Source organism: Labeo rohita, unplaced genomic scaffold, assembly GCF_022985175.1.
Source record: "Labeo rohita strain BAU-BD-2019 unplaced genomic scaffold, IGBB_LRoh.1.0 scaffold_671, whole genome shotgun sequence".
In the NCBI taxonomy this organism is placed as follows: Eukaryota; Metazoa; Chordata; class Actinopteri; order Cypriniformes; family Cyprinidae; genus Labeo; species Labeo rohita.
The window spans coordinates 24,687-44,061 of record NW_026129603.1 but is presented as its reverse complement, the minus strand read 5'-3'; the positions used below and the strand labels follow the sequence as shown (position 1 = coordinate 44,061).

The following is a 19,375-nucleotide window of genomic DNA, read 5'->3' as shown; positions in this document are numbered from 1 at the left end:
AAATTAAACTCAGCAAAATCATAAAGTGAATAACAGTCTTAGATAATGAACAAGTCTGTATGTTGTGCTTTAATGTTTATGCCTGCCATGTTATGTGTTTTTTTTTTTTTTTCTGATTTGGTCTGTTATTGACACCGTCCTAAGTCGACGCATTATATACGCTATACTGTTTACAGAATGTATTTGGTTATGTTCAAGGTAGATATCTGTTTGTATATATAATTGGATATGAAAAGCTAAGATAAGATGTTTTTAGACTATTATTTTTTTTTTTACATTTTTGCATTACATTTACTGATAAAATATACTGTTCAGTGTTTTCCTCTTGACGTCTGGACCATTGTTATATTTTGCTTAAAATAAGTGTCTTTTAAAACAAACAAACATGCATGATGAACAGAAAAAAAAATTAGTAAAACTAGTAAAGTCAAGACACATTTAGTTATATAGCACTTATACAATACAAATAGTTTCCAAGCAGATTTAACCCTTTAGGCGCCAGGGTTTTTTTTGAAAAATGCTGAATTTTGACATTAAGATTTCAAAAGCTTGTGGCTTGAAAGGGCTTAAAGATAGAGGTCTACTGTAAATTACACAAATGTTGGGCATGACCAAAAGTTTATGTGGGGTGTAAATATACTAATCTAATTTGCATATTATGACGTCATGATGGGCGGCCATCTTGAATTTCACAATATTTAGGAAATAGTAGATATTGAATTGATGTTTGAACTTATTTGCATGTTTTTTTTTTTTTTTTTTGTTGTTGTTTTTTTTTTGTCTTTTTATCCTCATTCCAAATTATCAGAAAATAGGAAACCAACAATAACACAGGAGAAAGCACAAAATTATTACTATATTACTATACTAGTAGTAAAACGTATGTGAACAGTAGCCTACTTTTTGATCAGGTCATCAGTAATATTCAGGAAATAATAGATATTGAATGGATGTTTGAACTTATTTGCATGTGATTTTTTTGGTCTTTTTATCCTCTTTCCAAATGATCAGAAAAGAGGAAACCATTTGAACTTATTTGCATGTGTTTTTTTTTTTTTTTTTTTTTTTTTTTTGTCTTTTTATCCTCATTCCAAGTGATCAGAAAAGAGGAAAGCAACAATAAAACACGAGAAAGTACTACATTATTACTATATTACTATAATATACAGTAGTAAAACGCATGATCCAGATCACCCCGCTGCCTCTACCACGTCTCCCGGCTCTCGCACGCACAGCGCGGCCACTCCCACCTCTGTGGAGCGCTGGATCCAGCGCCGCTGAATCCAGAGAGCTGCTGCTACTTCCAGCCCCACGTTCACCCCTTGCCACCCCCTTCCCCGTTGGGCAAAGTGTCGAAATGATTGCTTTTTTTGTGCTTCATGAACACTTTCGCTTTGACGGCAGCACCATTGCGCTGTAAAGATGTACCGGGAGATGCGCGATCATTAGACGACCGATCGTCATTTCCAAAAGACAAATATTCCCCTTCAGAGTCAGAATCGGCGAATAACATGTGCAACACATCCTTACAGTACAACTTTTTACTTTTTATTTGGCGATTTTTCTCTCACAAATCTCACAATTCACTCGCACGCTATGAACTGAACTGCTTCCGCATCAGAGATATGATAGCTCACTTGCTTTGCTATTTCCTCAAATACTTTGAATAGGAACATGACGTAAATTTGGTCTAGAATCAAAGTACTACATGTCTGCCATCTAGTGGTAGGGAATACAAATGAGATATTACACCATATTAGAAACTACAGTCTGTTTTAATGAGTATGACGTCTTGTCGCAATTTTGCGACTTTGGCGCTTAGAGGGTTAAATCATTTATAAAGCAGCTGTGAAGTAAACAATGATGTCATCATCAGCTCAGTTCAGTTCTTATCCAACAGTTTCATTTTTAGTATTTTCAAAATATTAATTGTCTTTCCTTGACCTCTACAAATAATTTTTCTAATTATAGCTGTTCATCATGAAATACTCTTTAACACCTTTTTTTTACTTCTACAACATAACAACAATAATAATAATTAAAAAAGAAAAATTGTAATGGAGTTGGACAGATAATATATATCAAGGCTTGACATTAACGCTCTCTTGTCTGGGACAAGTGGATTTTCTGTGAAGGGACATTTGACAGAGAATTTTACCTGCCTGACCGTACAAGTAACATGATTAAAACATCAGTTACAAACAATAACCAGGGCAGCACAGAAACTTTGGTGAGAATGATTCTGTTTATATTAATTTCTGTGTAAATGGTGACTGATAATGGACAATAGCCTATTAAGGTATAGCCTATCATCAGTTCAGGCTTGTGCAGCCTCTCTGACTCACAGAAAAAAAACTAATAGGCACACAAATAAACAAACACTAACAAACATTCTGCGGTAGAAAAAAGATAAATATTGTAAAAAACATATAGGTAAGTAACATCACTCGACCAAGCACCAGCATGACTGCAAATGTGAATTCTCGGTTTGGTGCATGAGGCCTTAGGACGAATACAGGCTATTCATCTTCTGCCAAGAAGGGGGTGCATGCAGTAATAATACACTGTTTGATAACCGGCAGCACAATGCCGCAAATGCCAGGAGTTGCGCTCTTGAAAACAAAACCCACTACTAGAGATTAGTCATGTGCTGATTCTAAACACGTCTCTCACTGACAAAGGTGTATAACGTTACTTTGAAGGCTTGCGCACTCAGCTATTTGCAAAATGGTGTATTGTGCTCTTGTATCCTACCTCTCTCATTTGGCACAAATCAAAATATTCCATAATATTTTCATATTTGCGATGCATCCAAATGCTAAACTATTATTTATTATGTAAATTACCAGCTTTGTATTTCAGTTGCGCTCTAAGGGAGACACGGTGATGGCGGGTGTAACCCCTCCACCCGGGTCCTACTCGCACACTGCTGCGGGTCTCGAACTGCGTGTCTACTGAACCGTGACATCTGTGTACTGTTACACCCCTACATTTTAGGCAGATTACTGACAATTTTTGCTAAAGAAAATATTTCCAAAGGAAGCCGCAGCAAAACAGTCAAGCATCTGTGAGCAACACACAGCAGTGTTTAGTTTTGAATGATTCAGCATTTTTGAACGAATCGGGTGATTCAGTGAGGCATTCATAAAGACAGTCATTTATTGAATGAATTAGCTGTTTGAACGAACTGGTTGTGTGATTCATTCATTAGGACAGTGACATGCCGCCTCCTACTGGTGGTTTGGGTACATTTTTAAAAGCATCATTGCATTAATATTAATACATTAATATTTAATACATAATAATATTATTTATGCATTTTCAATTTTAATGGTAAAATAGCAAACAACTACAATCATTTTATTTTATTGATGTCATAAGAATTTGACAAATAATGACACATACATTTAGTAAGGTTAGGAAAATATACTGATTAAAGTAAGATCCTAGAGCAGTGATGAAACTATGAAGCATGTGTCAAGGCTTAATGCCGAGCCCTGTGTCTGTTGGACAGATACAACAAACTATTTATGTCAGGGTCATCAAACATAATGGCAATTTAGTTTAACAACATAATTCAAGATAAAGTCTGACTCAATGAGGAATATCAGAAGGCAAAGTCTATTGAAAGAGTACTATATAAACCAAAAATATATTATATTGATTTTATTGAAAAGAAAGTTACGTTTCAGGTGTTCAGTCTCTTTTGACCATGAAGAGCACAAGTGTAACACACAAATGAGGAGCATCAGAAGGTTAAAGCTTGAAAGTGACTGTAAACTGGAGATACTGCAGTGAATTGATGTCTAACAATTTAAAGTTCCCTTTTCGTTTGAATCGATATTCAGTTGTCAGATTTTTCTTTACAGTTTTAGTTAATTTGTATAAGGAATAAAAGTAATTCTTCTAAATTAATTTCTAGAATAACTGATTAATCATCTGATTGTGACATTTTCATTCTGGTTCCAGGCTTTCAGACTGCAGTATCACTGAAGAAGGTTATAAAGCTCTGGCTTCAGCTCTGAGATCAAACCCTTCACACCTGATAGAGCTGGATCTCACAGGAAATGATCCCGGACAATCAGGAGTGAAGGAGCTCAATGATTTACTACAGGATGGACTCTGTTCATTAAAGACCATCAGGTGAAAAAAAAAAAAAAAACTAAAATATTTAAAATGATCCACACATGTGAAATCAGCTGTTTGAAAATAGATAGAAGGGTCAAATGCACCATTGTTAAATAGGAATGACATGAACTGGAATTAAATAGCAGTTCAGAGAAATTCAACAGACACAACATAATTATGGCAAAAATAATGTAAAAATATAAATGATCTGAAATCCGTATCTGCTTCCTGTAGGTTTTTGAAAAGTCCTGCTGCAGAGGAAGCATGTGAGTATCTCACTGGAGTTCTGGGTAAAAGTCCATTACTACTGAAAGAACTGGACCTGAGTGGAGATAAATTAGGTGATCTGGATGGGGAGAAACTCTCTGCTCTTTTGATGGATCCTCATAGCAAACTGGAGAAAATAATGTGAGTGAACATGATTTATACATTGAAACCTCTTTGATTATTCATTATTAAAGACTGTCAGTCACATGTGTAATCAGATATGAAGAGCTGTTGATCTGATGTGTATTTAATATATGCTGAATAATAATAACCAAGCGTTGTGTTAGTTCAGGCAGAACACGTCGGTCAAGCGTCAGTCAATAAATATAAATGAAGAAAGTGGTCATTACTGAAATGCTGTTTTTGTGTTCAGGCTGAATAATTGTGAGCTGACAGAGAAAAGCTGTTCAGTTCTAGCTACCGTTCTCTCCTCCAAAACCATCCTGAAAGAGATGAACCTGAACAACAGTCACCTGCTGGATTCAGGAGTCAAAGAGATCTGTGAGGGACTGAAGAATCCTGTGTGTGAGCTGAAGATACTGAAGTGAGTACATTTTACCAACAGCTACACTCAACACCACAGCAATGAGATCAATATTGCACAGTGGCTGATGATGGGAATATTATATGTGACCCTGGACCACAAAACTAGTCATAAGGGTCCATTTTTTAAAATTGAGATTTATACTTAAATTAACATCCAAGCTTTCCATGGATGTGTGGTTTGTTAGGATAGAACAGTATTTGGCCAAAATACAACTATTTGAAAATGTGGAATATGAAATCAAATTTTCTATTATCTACAAATAAAAAGAGCAATAAGAGCTAACGTTGGTCACACACAAATACAACCACAAACCCTACTGAATAATATTCAGAAAATTAGCTCATCATCAAAATCAATAAGTAAGCTATACAACGTAATATTATCGGCGGACAAAACATGCTATGTACCAATTACAAAATGGGAACAGGACCTTAACATATCAACAGACACCGATTTTTGGAATCAAATCTTTAAAAATATATTTAACTTCAGTGTGATAAAAATATACTATTAATTCAAAACAAAGTCATTCACAAAATACACTTAACTCAACAAAAATTGTTAAAAATTGGTATAGTAGAATCAGATAAATGTACACACTGCATGATTAACATACCGGATACATATTTCCACACAATATAACTGTAAAACAAATAGATTTAAATATGGCAATTTGATAAAAATTGAAAAGAGCACGCCACTGTTCCGTTTGGGATCATTTTACTGTTGGCTGTTTCATACCAGTCACTAGACTGTTGAAACTTTTAAATGTTTCACGGTGCTTGTTGTTGTATTTTAAACCACAATCGCAATGTTTGCAGTTGAATTAACCGTTTTTAAAATAAACTGATCCCAAAAGTATTTACGGCGCATGGCCAGTGAACCTCTTTCACTGGGGATGCTAAGGCAGAACACACTGTTGCTCATATGAACATTTTTACATGAATATTATGACACAAATGAGGTACAAAGCCTTCTTTATAAAAAATATATATATATATATATATATATATATATATATATATATATATATATATATATATATATATATATATATATATAAATGATCTGAAATGTAGGTCATAAATTTCCCTAACTATAAATAATATTTATAGTTTCTTCTCCCAAATCCACACCCTTTAATTTTGCAGGTTTATTTTTTTGTCATTCACCGTTAATCCATGTTTTCGTATCTCTTACTGTGGTAAACATGCGGGTGGGAAATAAAAGATTTTGTGGCAGTAAATTAAGAATTCGTTCATGTGAATAATAATTTGTTCCCTTATTTCACAAATTAATAAATGAATAAATCGTAGGAACGAATTAAGTTGTAGTCATGAATTATGTCCTGTTCATGTCCTACAGTTTGACATATGAAACAATTGGCCTATTTGGGAAAATTATCATTAAACATGAATTAGTAACTAAATTTCTATTAGTTTCCATGTTGATCACGCAAATAGGTGCTTTTGGTGTGAGTGCTTCGTGTATAGATCCTGTATTTGCTGCTTCAGCACGAGTGCAAAAGCACTCGCAGTGTGCCACAAATTGAAACGAATATTGAGGAAAGGACGGCGGACACAGGATTTGGTTTTCAAGTAAAAGACTGCTTCTTAAACCAGAGAAGATGAACATGTTGGTATTTGTGTGCAAAAAACATGCAAACACTGTCACGGTCAGACAGTTTAGTTTTACTTTTCTTTTTGTTTTCAGTTTGAAAAGCTTGTTATCTTTGCCCATTGCTTATGCAGGCTTTCTTTACTTATTTTTATTTATTTGATTCCTCAGTGTTTGCTAAATGTTCTGTAATTTATTAGTCAGTATATATCACAGTATGTGGTGTATGCCAGGTATGCTTAGTATTGTTTCCAAACAAAAGGTTATATATCAGTATCGGTATCGGATACCGGCCAAAATAAGACAAAAAATATCGGCATCTTGGTATATTCTTAATTTTTTTAACTAGATATATAATTATGTAATTGTATAACTATGCATGCATGTATTTATATCTATATGTATAGAAAGAAATTTATATATGAAATATACAGTATGGATCATATTATAGATTATAAATGGAGAGTTTATATGTAATGTGTGTATGTAGGTATACTGTATGTCTGTGTGTGTGTGTGTATATGAATTGTTTATGTACGATTATGTAAATTTACATAGATACAGCATTAATGCATAGAATTGATAATACATTATTAATTCCTCCTCTCTCATTTTTTTCTTCTCTATCTCTCATTCCTCCCTTCTTCTCTCCAATGTTTTAAAGGTTAACGGGGGTAAATAGTATTTATTAATTTGTTAATGTACATATAGTTTTTCATTGTTCTTGTCAGTTTACAGTATTAACCTTTGAATTTAAAACTGTTAGTAAATGTTGAAACTTTAAGGTTATTAAATGCTGTAGTTGTTCATCATCAGTTCATGTTAACTAATGTAGTTAATGCGATCAAGTAAAACCTTGTAACTTGGATAAATAGCTCACATCTTAATGGGTAATTTAGCTGATTTTCAGCCTTCACATACATTTGTAACTTTTGTGTAGTTTGTAGTATATTGAAATTAACTATGTGTAGTCTTTCTTCATGTTACCTGCACACAGATATCACTGTTTATTTGTCAGCAAACGTCTGCTAAAAGATGCAAAACACATTAGAAAGTTGATCATGATACATCAGATTTATTGTCTTTTCTCTTTCTGTTTTCAGCCTGTGTAGATGCAGAATTACAAATGAACAGTGTCTCATCCTGACTTCAGCTCTGAAATCAAACCCATCACACCTGAGAGAACTGAACCTGAGCAGGAATAAACTAGGAGACTCTGGAGTGAAAAACCTCAGTGATCTACTGATGAATATACAATTCAAGCTGGAGAAGCTGGAGTTAGTTAAAGTTTATTTATTTTAAGACAGCAGGTCTTAAGTTATATTGTTTAAAGCAGTGCACAAGTTTTGCCATATTGGTCACATTTTGTAACAGAAAGTAAACTCAAGTGTGTAAATGCAAAAATTAGCCTTTCTTTAGAGAATAAAGAATGGAGACATTACATGGACTTCGACCAAGATGGTGGCGCATACACATTGCGAGGCTCAGTGTCTCTCCAGTTTCTGCAGTTTTACAGTGTTTTACTTGCTTATCTCGGGTCTGTTCATGCAGAACAGTAGTGCTTTTACATCGTACACCTGACAGGAGCATTTGGATATTGGTTTGTACATTCCCGACAGTTTTATCAGTAATTATCGACTCGTTCCTGAGATTACCAGAACACCCGAGGCTGCGCACCCTACCAGGCTGGGCGGAAGTGCTCGAAGGCGGCGTCGAGCCCGTAAACAAAGACGAGGGAAGAGCGGAGGACTAAGAGCTAAGCTAAAGCTAACACCACACCGGCTCTCTTTACCCAGCACAAAGACGATTTGCTGTGGGAAGAGCGGAGGACTAAGCCGTCTGGCTTATCGTTTGTCTCTGTTTATGTTATGTTTGTTTTTGTGTTCTGTTACTTTCTTTGCGCAAAATGTTGACTCTATACTGGTGTATGATCGCCAAACATTATTGGAACTCAGGTTCTCTACCAAGGACTTGGTGACGTTTAATGACAGTGGACACAAAACATTGCCTCCACTCACACTGGGTACTTCAGCTCACCTGTGCTGCCTTCCGGCTCTACAACCTCGGCGAAAGCGCCACCGTCATCGTGGAAAGCGCGGCGGATGGCTGGTGAGGATGAAGACTTGCCTGGCGTACTCTTCCATGACTTCATGGGCCGAGTGTGAAGCAGAGCCTCGCCTTTTTGTTTCTCAGCGTATGGTGGATCCTATCGACCCCTGGTTGGTACCTGTCGTCGGCCCGGATGCGGTGTGTCAGCCTCGTGCCTTTCGCTCTCCTCACCCTCGTCGGCGTGGAGTGAATCTGCGGGACCTGCGTTCTCTGCGTCGGGTTCCCTGGAGTGTCATCAATGCATGCAGACCGGCGCGTGCCAGGTTTGGCCTGGTAAATGCTAGATCACTAGCAAATAAAACTTTTATTTTAAATGATTTTTTTTCATCGCGGGACCTGGACTTTTTTTGTGTGACCGAGACATGGCTGAGTGTTGGTGAGTCCAGCCCCTTTTTTGAACTTTTACCGGACAATTGTGCATATTTAAATTCCCCACGAGCGTCGGGATGAGGTGGTGGTATAGCTATTATTTATAAAGATGTTTACAAATGTAAACAGATGCTGCCATGTTCTTTCAGTAGTTTTGAACTGAGTTTATTTGAGTTGGGTCGTGTTCACAAAACATTGTGTGCAGTGGTTTATTGGCCTCCAAAATATAATAATGATTTTATAAATGATTTTTCTGTGTTTTTGGCTGATACTATGCCTAAGTATGATCGTGTTTTAATTATTGGAGATTTTAATGTGCATGTGTGTTGCAGTGATAATGGGAGGGACTTTTTACATCTTATTGATTCTTTTAATCTTGTGCAGTTGGTCTCCGGCCCCACACATGAACGCAGACACTGGACCTTGTCTTATCTTTTGGGTTGCCTGTTTTTGATATAGAGATATGTTATTCAGCTTTTTCTGACCATATGCCGGTTTTATTTGAAATTCCTATTAATCATAATATTGTTGAAACTCAAGTTGCCGCTCGGCTGTGCTGCATCATTAACTCTTCCACTGCTGTTCAGTTTTCATCAGTTTTCAGTCAGAACTGTTCAGTTTCGGAGTCTATATGCAACAGTACAGATGAGCTTAGCTCATGGCTGCACTCTACCTGTCAATCTGTGATGGACACTGTGGCTCCTTTAAAAATCAGGCAGCCAAAAACTAAATCTGAGCCTTGGCTGGACGACACGGTTCGTGCTGTTAGACGGGAGTGTCGCAAAGCAGAGCGCAAATGGAAGAAGGACAAACTGCATGTTTCACTTCAAATATTAAAGGACTCATGGCGTAAATACCAGAAAACTGTGAAAGACGCTAAAAGTTCTTATCTTACTGATATTATAATGTCAAACAGGAATAAGCCTCATGTTTTATTTAAGACTATTGATTCAGTTCTTAATGTCCCACAAGCTGGGTTTTTTGATGCGTCTCCTGCTTTTTGTGAAAATTTTCTTAACTTTTTTATTGGTAAGGTCCACTCCACAAGGGCTCTTATTTCACCTCCTGGTCATGACCCTTCAGTCACTGTTTTCTGTTTTAATGTCTTTGACAAATTTGTGCCTGTGACTATGTCTATGTTGCAGGAGATTGTTGGCCATTTAAAGCCTTCAGGTTCTCCATATGATACTGTTCCTCCTCGATTGGTTAAGGAGGTTTTTCCTACTATAGGGTCATCTGTTACTGCGGTTGTAAATAGCAGTTTTTCCTCTGGTGTGGTCCCGCAAATTTTTAAACATACAGTAGTGCAGCCTTTGATTAAAAAAAAATAGGTCTGGATCCATTGGATCCTTCAAATTTTAGGCCTATTTCCAAACTACCCTTTCCTTCAAAAATCCTTGAAAAGGCTGTTTTTAGCCAGTTAATGACATATCTGAAAGATAAAAATATTCTTGAAATATATCAATCAGGTTTTAAAACCTTACACAGCACAGAATCTGCACTTTTAAAAGTTTTTAATGATATTTTTATAGCCACTGATTCCGGTGATTGTGTTGTTCTTGTCCTTCTTGATTTAACTGCGGCGTTTGATACTGTGGACCATGAAATTTTGTTAACTCGTTTGGAGCAGTGGGTGGGCATAAGGGGCGCAGCACTTAACTGGTTCAGGTCATATTTGGATGGACGCACTTTTTGTGTTAGTTGTGGTGACTCTATGTCTTCCTCTGCCCCACTCTTTTGTGGAGTACCGCAGGGCTCATTATTAGGTCCTCTTCTTTTTTCTTTTTATTTACTCCCCTTCGGTTCAATAATCAGGAAGCATGGTTTGTCATTTCATCTTTATGCAGATGATAGTCAAATTTACTTACCAATCAAAAAGGGTGGTACTATAGGTCCGCTAATTGATTGTCTAAATTACATAAAGGCCTGGATGGCTTTGAATTTTTTAAGTTTTAATGATAAAAAGACAGAGGTGATGGTTTTTGGTAGCACCACTGAGACCCTACTGGTTGACTTGGGTACTTTGGCTCAGCACATCAAGCCAACCACTACTGACTTAGGGGTGAAAATAGACTGAGTTAAAGCTTGATAGACAGATCAGGGCAGTTGTCAAATCAAGTTTTTTCCAGCTAAGGCAGTTAGCAAAAATAAAGTCCTTTCTCCCCAGGCAAAATTTTGAGGCAGTAATCCACGCCTTTGTTACCACTCGGCTGGATTACTGTAACTCATTGTACGTGGGGGTTAGTGGATCTTCTGTCGCCCGTTTGCAGATGGTGCAAAATGCTGCTGCCCGTCTTTTAACTGGTACACGTAAATATGAGCATATTTCCCCCATTTTAGCTTCACTTCATTGGCTGCCTGTACATTTTAGGATTCAATTTAAAATTCTTTTATTTGTTTTTAAATCCTTAAATGGCCTTGCCCCAGTATACATTTCTGAATTGCTACACCCATATACACCACCTCGTTCTCTCAGATCAGCTGATCAGTGGCTCTTGAATGTGCCCAAAACAAAGCGCAAACACAGAGGGGATCGCGCTTTTGCTGTAGCAGCTCCTAAACTGTGGAATGCTTTGCCTCTGTTTATTAGACAGGCCTCTTCATTGTCTGTTTTTAAATCATATCTTAAAACCCTTTTTTTTCATTGGCCTTTGACACCTGTTGACATTGTTCTTATTTGTTATGTTTGTTATGTCTTATTGAGTTTTTAGTTTGTTGTACAGCACTTTGGTTCACTTTGGGTGTTGTAAAGTGCTTTATAAATAAAGTTGAGTTGAGTTGAACTCTGTTATTATTGGAAGACACTGCTCAGCTAACCTAGAGTTTCTCATGGTTAAGTGTAGACCGTTTTATCTGCCACGAGAGTTCACCTCCACCATTATAACTGCCGCTTACATTCCTCCCGATGCTGATGCCAAGCTTGCTATGAACGAACTTCATGCGGCCATCAGCAAACAAACAACTATTCACCCGGAGGCTGCATATATTGTTGCGGGGGATTTTAATCACTCCAACTTAAAGACAGTACTCCCCACTTTTCACCAAAACATTTTCTGTCACACCAGAGAAAATAAAACTTTAGACCATGTATACACAAACACGGCTGAAGCCTATGCTGTGACCCCCCCCCTCCCCCACTTGGGACAATCAGACCACCTTTCTTTGTTCCTCACCACCAAGTATTCACCCCTCACCAACCGTGTGAAGCCCCTCCCCCACTTGGGACAATCAGACCACCTTTCTTTGTTCCTCACCCCCAAGTATTCACCCCTCATCAACCGTGTGAAGCCATCAGTGAAGACCATCAAAGTGTGGCCAGCGGGGGTAGACTTCACACTCCAGGACAGGTTCCTGTGGGGAGGGGCAGTCTTGGCCTAATTTGGCCTAATGGTTAGAGAGTCGGGCTTGTAACCCGAAGGTTGCTGGTTCGATTCCCGCACCAGCAGGAATTGAAGGTGGGGATTGTGAATAAACAGTGCTCTTTCTACCTTCAATACCATGACTGAAGTGCCCTTGAGCAAGGCACTGAACCGCAAATTGCTCCCCAGGCGCTGGAGCAATGGCTGCCCACTGCTCCGGGTGTGTGTTGACAGTGTGTGTGTGTTCACTTCTCACTGCGTGAGTGCACTCGTAATGGGTTAAATGCAGAGCAACCAATTTCGACTATGGGTCACCATAGTTGACAGTATGTTGTCACTTTCACTTTTCACTGCCTTCAAATCAGGTGATACACAGGCCTACAGCACTTTCAGGGCTAATCTGAAGAGGGGCATTGAAAAGGCTAAGCATTGCTACAAACTAAAGCTAGAAGAGCACTTTTCAAACTCTGACCCTTGACGCATGTGGCAGGGCGTCCAGGCCATCAGCGACTACAAACCCAGTCACTCCACCCCCACAGCCACTAATGTCCTCTTTCTTAATAAGCTTAATGACGTTTATGCTCGCTTTGAGAGAGACAATAAAGAAACTGCCACCAAGATCGCCTCCTCAACCGACCGCTCACCCATTACGCTTACCTCCTCTGACATCTACACCACACTGAGCCGGATCAATGCACGCAAGACTGCTGGACCAGACGGTATACCTGGGCGTGTACTGAGGGCATGTGCAGATCAGCTCGCTGGGGTATTCACAGACATTTTTAACATGTCCCGTGCCCAAGCAGCTGTACCAGCATGCTTTAAATCCACCTCAATTGTGCAAGTGCCGAAACACTGTAGCCCAACATGCCTGAATGACTACCGCCCTGTAGCACTCACACCCATCATTATGAAGTGCTTTGAGTGGTTGGTCCTGACACACCTAAAGGACTCTCTTCAATCCTCACTGGACCCACACCAGTTTGCCTACCATGGCAACAGGAGCACAGAGGATGCAGTCTCCATAGCGCTGCACTCTGTACTCACACACCTGGACAGTACAAACACCTATGCACGAATGCTGTTTGTTGACTTTAGCTGACTTTATACTGTCTTACCCTCTAAGTTAATCACCAAACTCAGAGACCTGGACATTAACAACTCACTTTGCAACTGGATTATGGACTTTCTGACCGACAGACCTCAGCATGTTAGGTCAGGCCACATCTGTTCCACTACCGTCACGCTCAACACTGGTGTACCACAGGGCTGTGTGCTGAGCCCCTTCCTTTACTCCCTTTTCACCCATGACTGCAGGCCTGTGCATGGATCTAACACCATCATCAAGTTTGCAGACGACACTACGGTGATCTGTCTCATCAGCAACAACGATGAGACTCCCTACAGGGAGGAGATCAAGCACCTGGCCACTTGGTGCACAGACAATAATCTGCTCCTCAACATCACTAAGACCAAGGAGCTCATTGTGGACTTCAGGAAGGGAAGAAGAGGTTCACATGAACCCGTTCACATCAATGGGATAGCTGTTGAGCCTGTCTCATCCTTCAAGTTCCTGGGGACCCACATTTCGGAGGACTTATCCTGGACCACCAACACCTTTAGTCTGGTCAAGAAGGCTCACCAGCACCTCTTCTTCTTGAGAACACTTAAGAAGAACCAGCTGTCCTCAACCATCCTGGTGAACTTCTATCGCTGTACAATAGAAAGCATCCTAACCACATGTGTCACAGTCTGGTACGGAAGCTGCTCTGTTGCTGAGCGTAAGGCACTGCAGCGGGTGGTGAAAGCTGCCCAGCGCATTATAGGAACTCCACTTCCAGCCATTGAGGACATCCACAAGAAACACTGTATGCGTCGAGCATGCAGTATTCTTAAGGATTACTCTCATCCCTCCCACAAACTGTTCTCTCTCCTGCCTTCCGGTAGGCGCTTTAGGTGTCCCAGGTCAAGAACCAGCAGACTGAGGAACAGCTTCTTTCCCAGAGCTGTTTCCTTATTGAACTCTGCCCCCCACTGACACATTTGCCCCCCTCACACAGCCCTACACTCTCTCCATTACCATTACACTATTTAATATTTATTGCGTTACATTGTGCATACCTATTTGAAAAAAGCAAATATCCATTGCACAATAAATTTGTAAATTTCTGATTATATATATCTGTACATGTCTATTTGTAAATTCCTGTTTATAGAAAATAGCAACCTGTATATTATGTTCATATCTATCTGCAATTCCTGATTACAGTTAATAGCAACTTGTATATATTGTTCATCTATTTGTAAATCTCTGATTATAGTTACTAGCAACCTGTATATTATGCTCACAGTATACCCATCTGTAAATATAGTTTCTCCCTGCACATATCCCCTATACATGCACTTATAACTTATACCTTTATCCTGCACTTACTGCTTATTGCACTCCAGGTTAGACCTAAACTGCATTTCGTTGCCTTGTACTTGTACATGTGTAATGACAATAAAGTTGAATCTTATCTAATCTAATACATAAAATAAAGTAAAAGAAGTAAGTAAAAGCAATAGCTGCCCTCATACAAAACTAACATGACTCAAAACAAACTATTAGAAACTAAATGCCTCTTCAATATTATGATCATCATAGATCCTAAACCTTAGTTTGAATTAGATAAAAACACTGAACAAACAAGAATGAGGAAACATTATAATAATGGCAATATTTTCTTATTTTATTTTTTTTTTTTTTTTTTTTTTGTTTGTTTGTTTGTTTGTTTTTTGCCATTGCAGGTTAAGCTACTGTGAAATGACAGACCAAGGTTGTTCTGCTGTGACTTCAGCTCTGAAATCAAACCCATCACACCTGAGAGAACTGAACCTGAGCTGGAATAAACTAGGAGACTCTGGAGTGAAAAACCTCAGTGATCTACTGATGAACACACAATTCAAGCTGGAGAAACTAGAGTTAGTATCATTATACTGTACAGCAGTGACAGTGAGATTAAAGTTCACTATTTAGTTTAAGACCGCTGGACTCTTGTCACATCATTTCCAGTGCTGCACTTTCTGGCATTTCTCCATCTGAAGAAAGATTCAGGAATACAATGTTTTATGTGTATCTGCAAAAAAAAAAAAAAAGAACAGCATGAAACTAGCTGAAATTTGACATTTTGCTGTGAAACAACAACAAACCGCAAACAAACAAAAAGTCTAACAAATGACAGTAGATGATTCTGACAGTTAGATTTATACTGGACTAATAGTATATTTCACTATTTTTTTTATTAAGGGGAATGGATATTTAGTATATTTATATAGTTCTAAAACACTCTACACTCTAAAATGGCTTGAAAAAAATACAGATTATTTACTTTGATTGTTTTGATTATTGTCTTGCAATAGAAATGTGAAAATAGACCATTTAATGTTGTTAATTTTACTATTGTTTCTATATTGATTCTACATATTAATTTGCATTGGCAAAATTGACTTATTTGTTGACTGAGGGTCCAGACTTGGATTGTAACTAGTCTCCTCAAATACTCCTCTCTTGGTTTGTTCATTCATATATTAGAAGTTTCCATGATTTTGCTGGTTTATTAGTGAATGTATGGCATTTGATGCATCAGTGATGCATCATGATGCATCATAGATCTGATTCATTGTCTTTTCTCTTTCTGTTTTCAGTCTGTGTGATTGCAGTATTACAGAGAAACAGTGTCTCATCCTGACTTCAGCTCTGAAATCAAACCCATCACACCTGAGAGAACTGAACCTGAGATGGAATAAACTAGGAGACTCTGGAGTGAAAAACCTCAGTGATCTACTGATGAACACACAATTCAAGCTGGAGAAACTAGAGTTAGTATCATTATACTGTACAGCAGTGACAGTGAGATTAAAGTTCACTGTTTAGTTTAAAACCACTGGGCTCTTGTCACATAATTTCCAGTGCTGCACTTTCTGGCATTTCTCCATCTGAAGAAAGATTCAGGAATACAGTGTTTTTATGTGTATTTCTAAAAGCAGCATGAAACTTGTTGAAACTTAACATCTTTGCTGTGAAATAAAACAGAAGTGACAACAGACTAAAAAACAGTCTAACAAATGACAGTAGATGATTGTGACAGTTAGATTTATACTGGACTAATAGTATATTTCACTATTTTTTTTTTTTTTTAATTCAGGGGAATGCATATTTAGTATATTTGTATAGTTAGAAATTATAAACTACACTCTAAAATGGCTTGAAATATCAACAATTATTTTTTGACTGATTTTTCTTCCATTAGAAATGTAAAAATAGACCATTTCATTAATTTAACTTTACTATTGTTAGCAGTGTTGGGGAAAGTTACTTTTAAAAGTAATGCATTACGATTTGTGCATTACTCCCTGAAAAAGTAACTAATTACGTTACTTAATTATTTTTATGGAAAGTAATGTGTTCTGTTACTTTTGCGTTACTTTTTAAATCTGGGCAGGGCTTGTTTCTTTGCTTTTATAATAAAACAATTCTAATGTAAAAGCCTTTTACACCAAAAGTGAAATGAATTCACCTCAGGCTGAAAGAAAAGTACACTTATGACCCTGGACCACAGAACTTAAGTCTTAAGTCGCTGGGGTATATTTGTAGCAATAGCCAAAAATACATTTTATGGGTCAAAATTATAGATTTTTCTTTTATGCCAAAAATAATTAGGAAATTAAGTGAAGATCATGTTCTATGAAGATATTTTGTAAAAATCCTACTGTAAATATATCAAAACTTAATTTTTGATTAGTAATATGCATTGCTAAGAACTTCATTTAGATAACTTTAAAGGCAATTTTTTTGCACCCTCAAAATCCATATATTCAAATGGTTGTATCTCAGCCAAATATTGTCCAATCATAACAGATTTCCATACATCAATAGAAAGCATATATATTCGGCTTTCTGATGTATAAATGTTAACTTCGAAAAATTGACCCTTATGACTGGTTTTGTGGTCCAGGGTCACATTTTTGCAGGAGATCACTCTTCAGCTATAAAAAAAAAAAAAAAAAAAAAAAAAAAAAAAAAAAAAACAAACAAAAAAAAAGCACAAATGTTCATTTATCTAAAGTATTTTTTCTTATTAGTATGGTTGAACTGCATCGTTGAAAGGTCAGCAGCAAAGACACTGGCTAATAAAATGGGATTAAATTGAATTATTGCAGGGTTGCATCATATTTTGAGTTTGCATTTTTATTCATTTTCAGGAATACTGAATCTGTTTTTTGTGAGTAAGATGAATTTATGCATGTTCACATTTAGTCTAGAATACAGTAACATCATGTTCACTCCCAATTTCCCGACAGGAGACTTGTTAATCGATAAATGGGGAAAAAAGTAACTGGCGTTACTTATTTGAAAAAGTAACTGATATTTTCTTAGAAATTCAAAAGTAATGCGTTATTTTACTAGTTGCATGAAAAAAGTAATATTATTACGTAACTTGTGTTACTTGTAATGTGTTACCCCCAACACTGCATGTTAATTTACATTGGTAAAATTGACTTATTTGTTGACTGATGGTCCAGACTTGGATTGTAACAAATACTCCTCTCTTGGTTTGTTCATTCATATATTAGAAGTTTCCATGATTTTGCTGGTTTATTAGTGAATGTATGACATTTGTTCATGATGCATCATAGACCTGATTCATTGTCTTTTCTCTTTCTGTCTTCAGTCTGTGTTTATGCAGTATTACAGAGGAACAGTGTCTCATCCTGACTTCAGCTCTGAAATCAAACCCATCACACCTGAGAGAACTGAACCTGAGTGTGAATCAAATAAACACAGGAGTGAATCACTTATGTGACATACTGAAGGATTCACACTGTAAACTGGAGAGATTGAGGTCAGTAAAATCAGTAAAATGAGGTCAGTGCTGTAATTTGATTAATTATTAAAGGACACGTGATCCAAGTTAGCCGTTACGCTTTGTCCAGTAGTAACTAATACAGACCCTCTCATCTCCCTATACTAAGAAAATCTCTGTCAAGGGGTAATTAGGAACACAGGTGCATAGGATAAAGCAATCAAACTAAACAAGAACAGGAAAAAGACCAAATAACAAAACTCAGGAACTAAGACTGGGGTAAAAAAAGGAAAAACAGGTCCAAAAGTCTGACACTTCAATACTGAGTCTGTTCTTTTTAATATGTTATTTATTTATTTATTTTGAATTTGTTATCCTAAAAATTCATCATGCACAAAAACCTTACACATTGAGTCTGAGGTGTATTAAAAAACAATACAAAATGGAGTCTGCAAGCATGACTTTGTTGTCCTCTTTCTTCTTAAAAAGATAAAAGAAAGGAAATATTGGTCCATCCAATCCTGAGATTGTGTAGAGATTAAGTAGAGTTGCACCTCCTTATCAAGGAGCTGGGGGATTGTCCCGAGTGAGGTCTGATCCCCAACTGTGAGGTGCAGGCCGTGCTACACGCTTACACCACCGTGTTTGCCTCAGGTGAGTTTGAGGAATACAAAAGCGCCAGATTCAAACTATGCAAATCAATCAGGAAGACCAAGAGACATTATAGTCTGATTCTGGGGGGGGATATTACAACCCTGCAGATTCCCAGTGCATGTAACAAATCCTGCAGCTCATCACAGAGAACCAGCAGAAAAGCCAGGGAGCCGTGAGTACCAAGACCACACTCCCAGATGAACTGATTGAGTTCTACGCTCAGTTTGAGGCACCAATCATCAGCCAAAAGCAGAGGATTCTGGACTGAGAGGGAATTTTGGACATGTCACTCACTGTGTCATCTGCAGAGGTGTGTAATGTCTCCGAAACCCATGGAAGGCAGCCCAGATGACATCCCGGATGGACAGTCAGGGTTTGCTAGTCAAGTCCTATGTAAAAAGGACCATTCCAGCCACCTTAGACTCATTAAAATTTGCATATCAACAAAATCGGTCCACTGATGATGCTGTCAACACTGT

General features: G+C 37.6%; 1 protein-coding gene across 1 annotated transcript in view; it reads left to right on the top strand.

The window, feature by feature from the left end:
• Nucleotides 1-1,180: 1,180 nt before the first annotated feature.
• LOC127161570 (protein NLRC5-like) overlaps nt 1,181-19,375 on the top strand; it is a gene marked incomplete at its 3' end in the record, with an annotated part of 42,875 nt that continues 24,680 nt past the window's right edge. Inside the window, exons 1-8 of the mRNA XM_051104316.1 lie at nt 1,181-1,416; nt 3,970-4,143; nt 4,363-4,536; nt 4,769-4,939; nt 7,663-7,836; nt 15,187-15,360; nt 16,084-16,257; nt 18,111-18,281. Of these exons, the coding sequence (XP_050960273.1) occupies nt 1,181-1,416; nt 3,970-4,143; nt 4,363-4,536; nt 4,769-4,939; nt 7,663-7,836; nt 15,187-15,360; nt 16,084-16,257; nt 18,111-18,281 (1,448 nt within the window). The remainder of the gene's footprint in view (nt 1,417-3,969; nt 4,144-4,362; nt 4,537-4,768; nt 4,940-7,662; nt 7,837-15,186; nt 15,361-16,083; nt 16,258-18,110; nt 18,282-19,375) is intronic.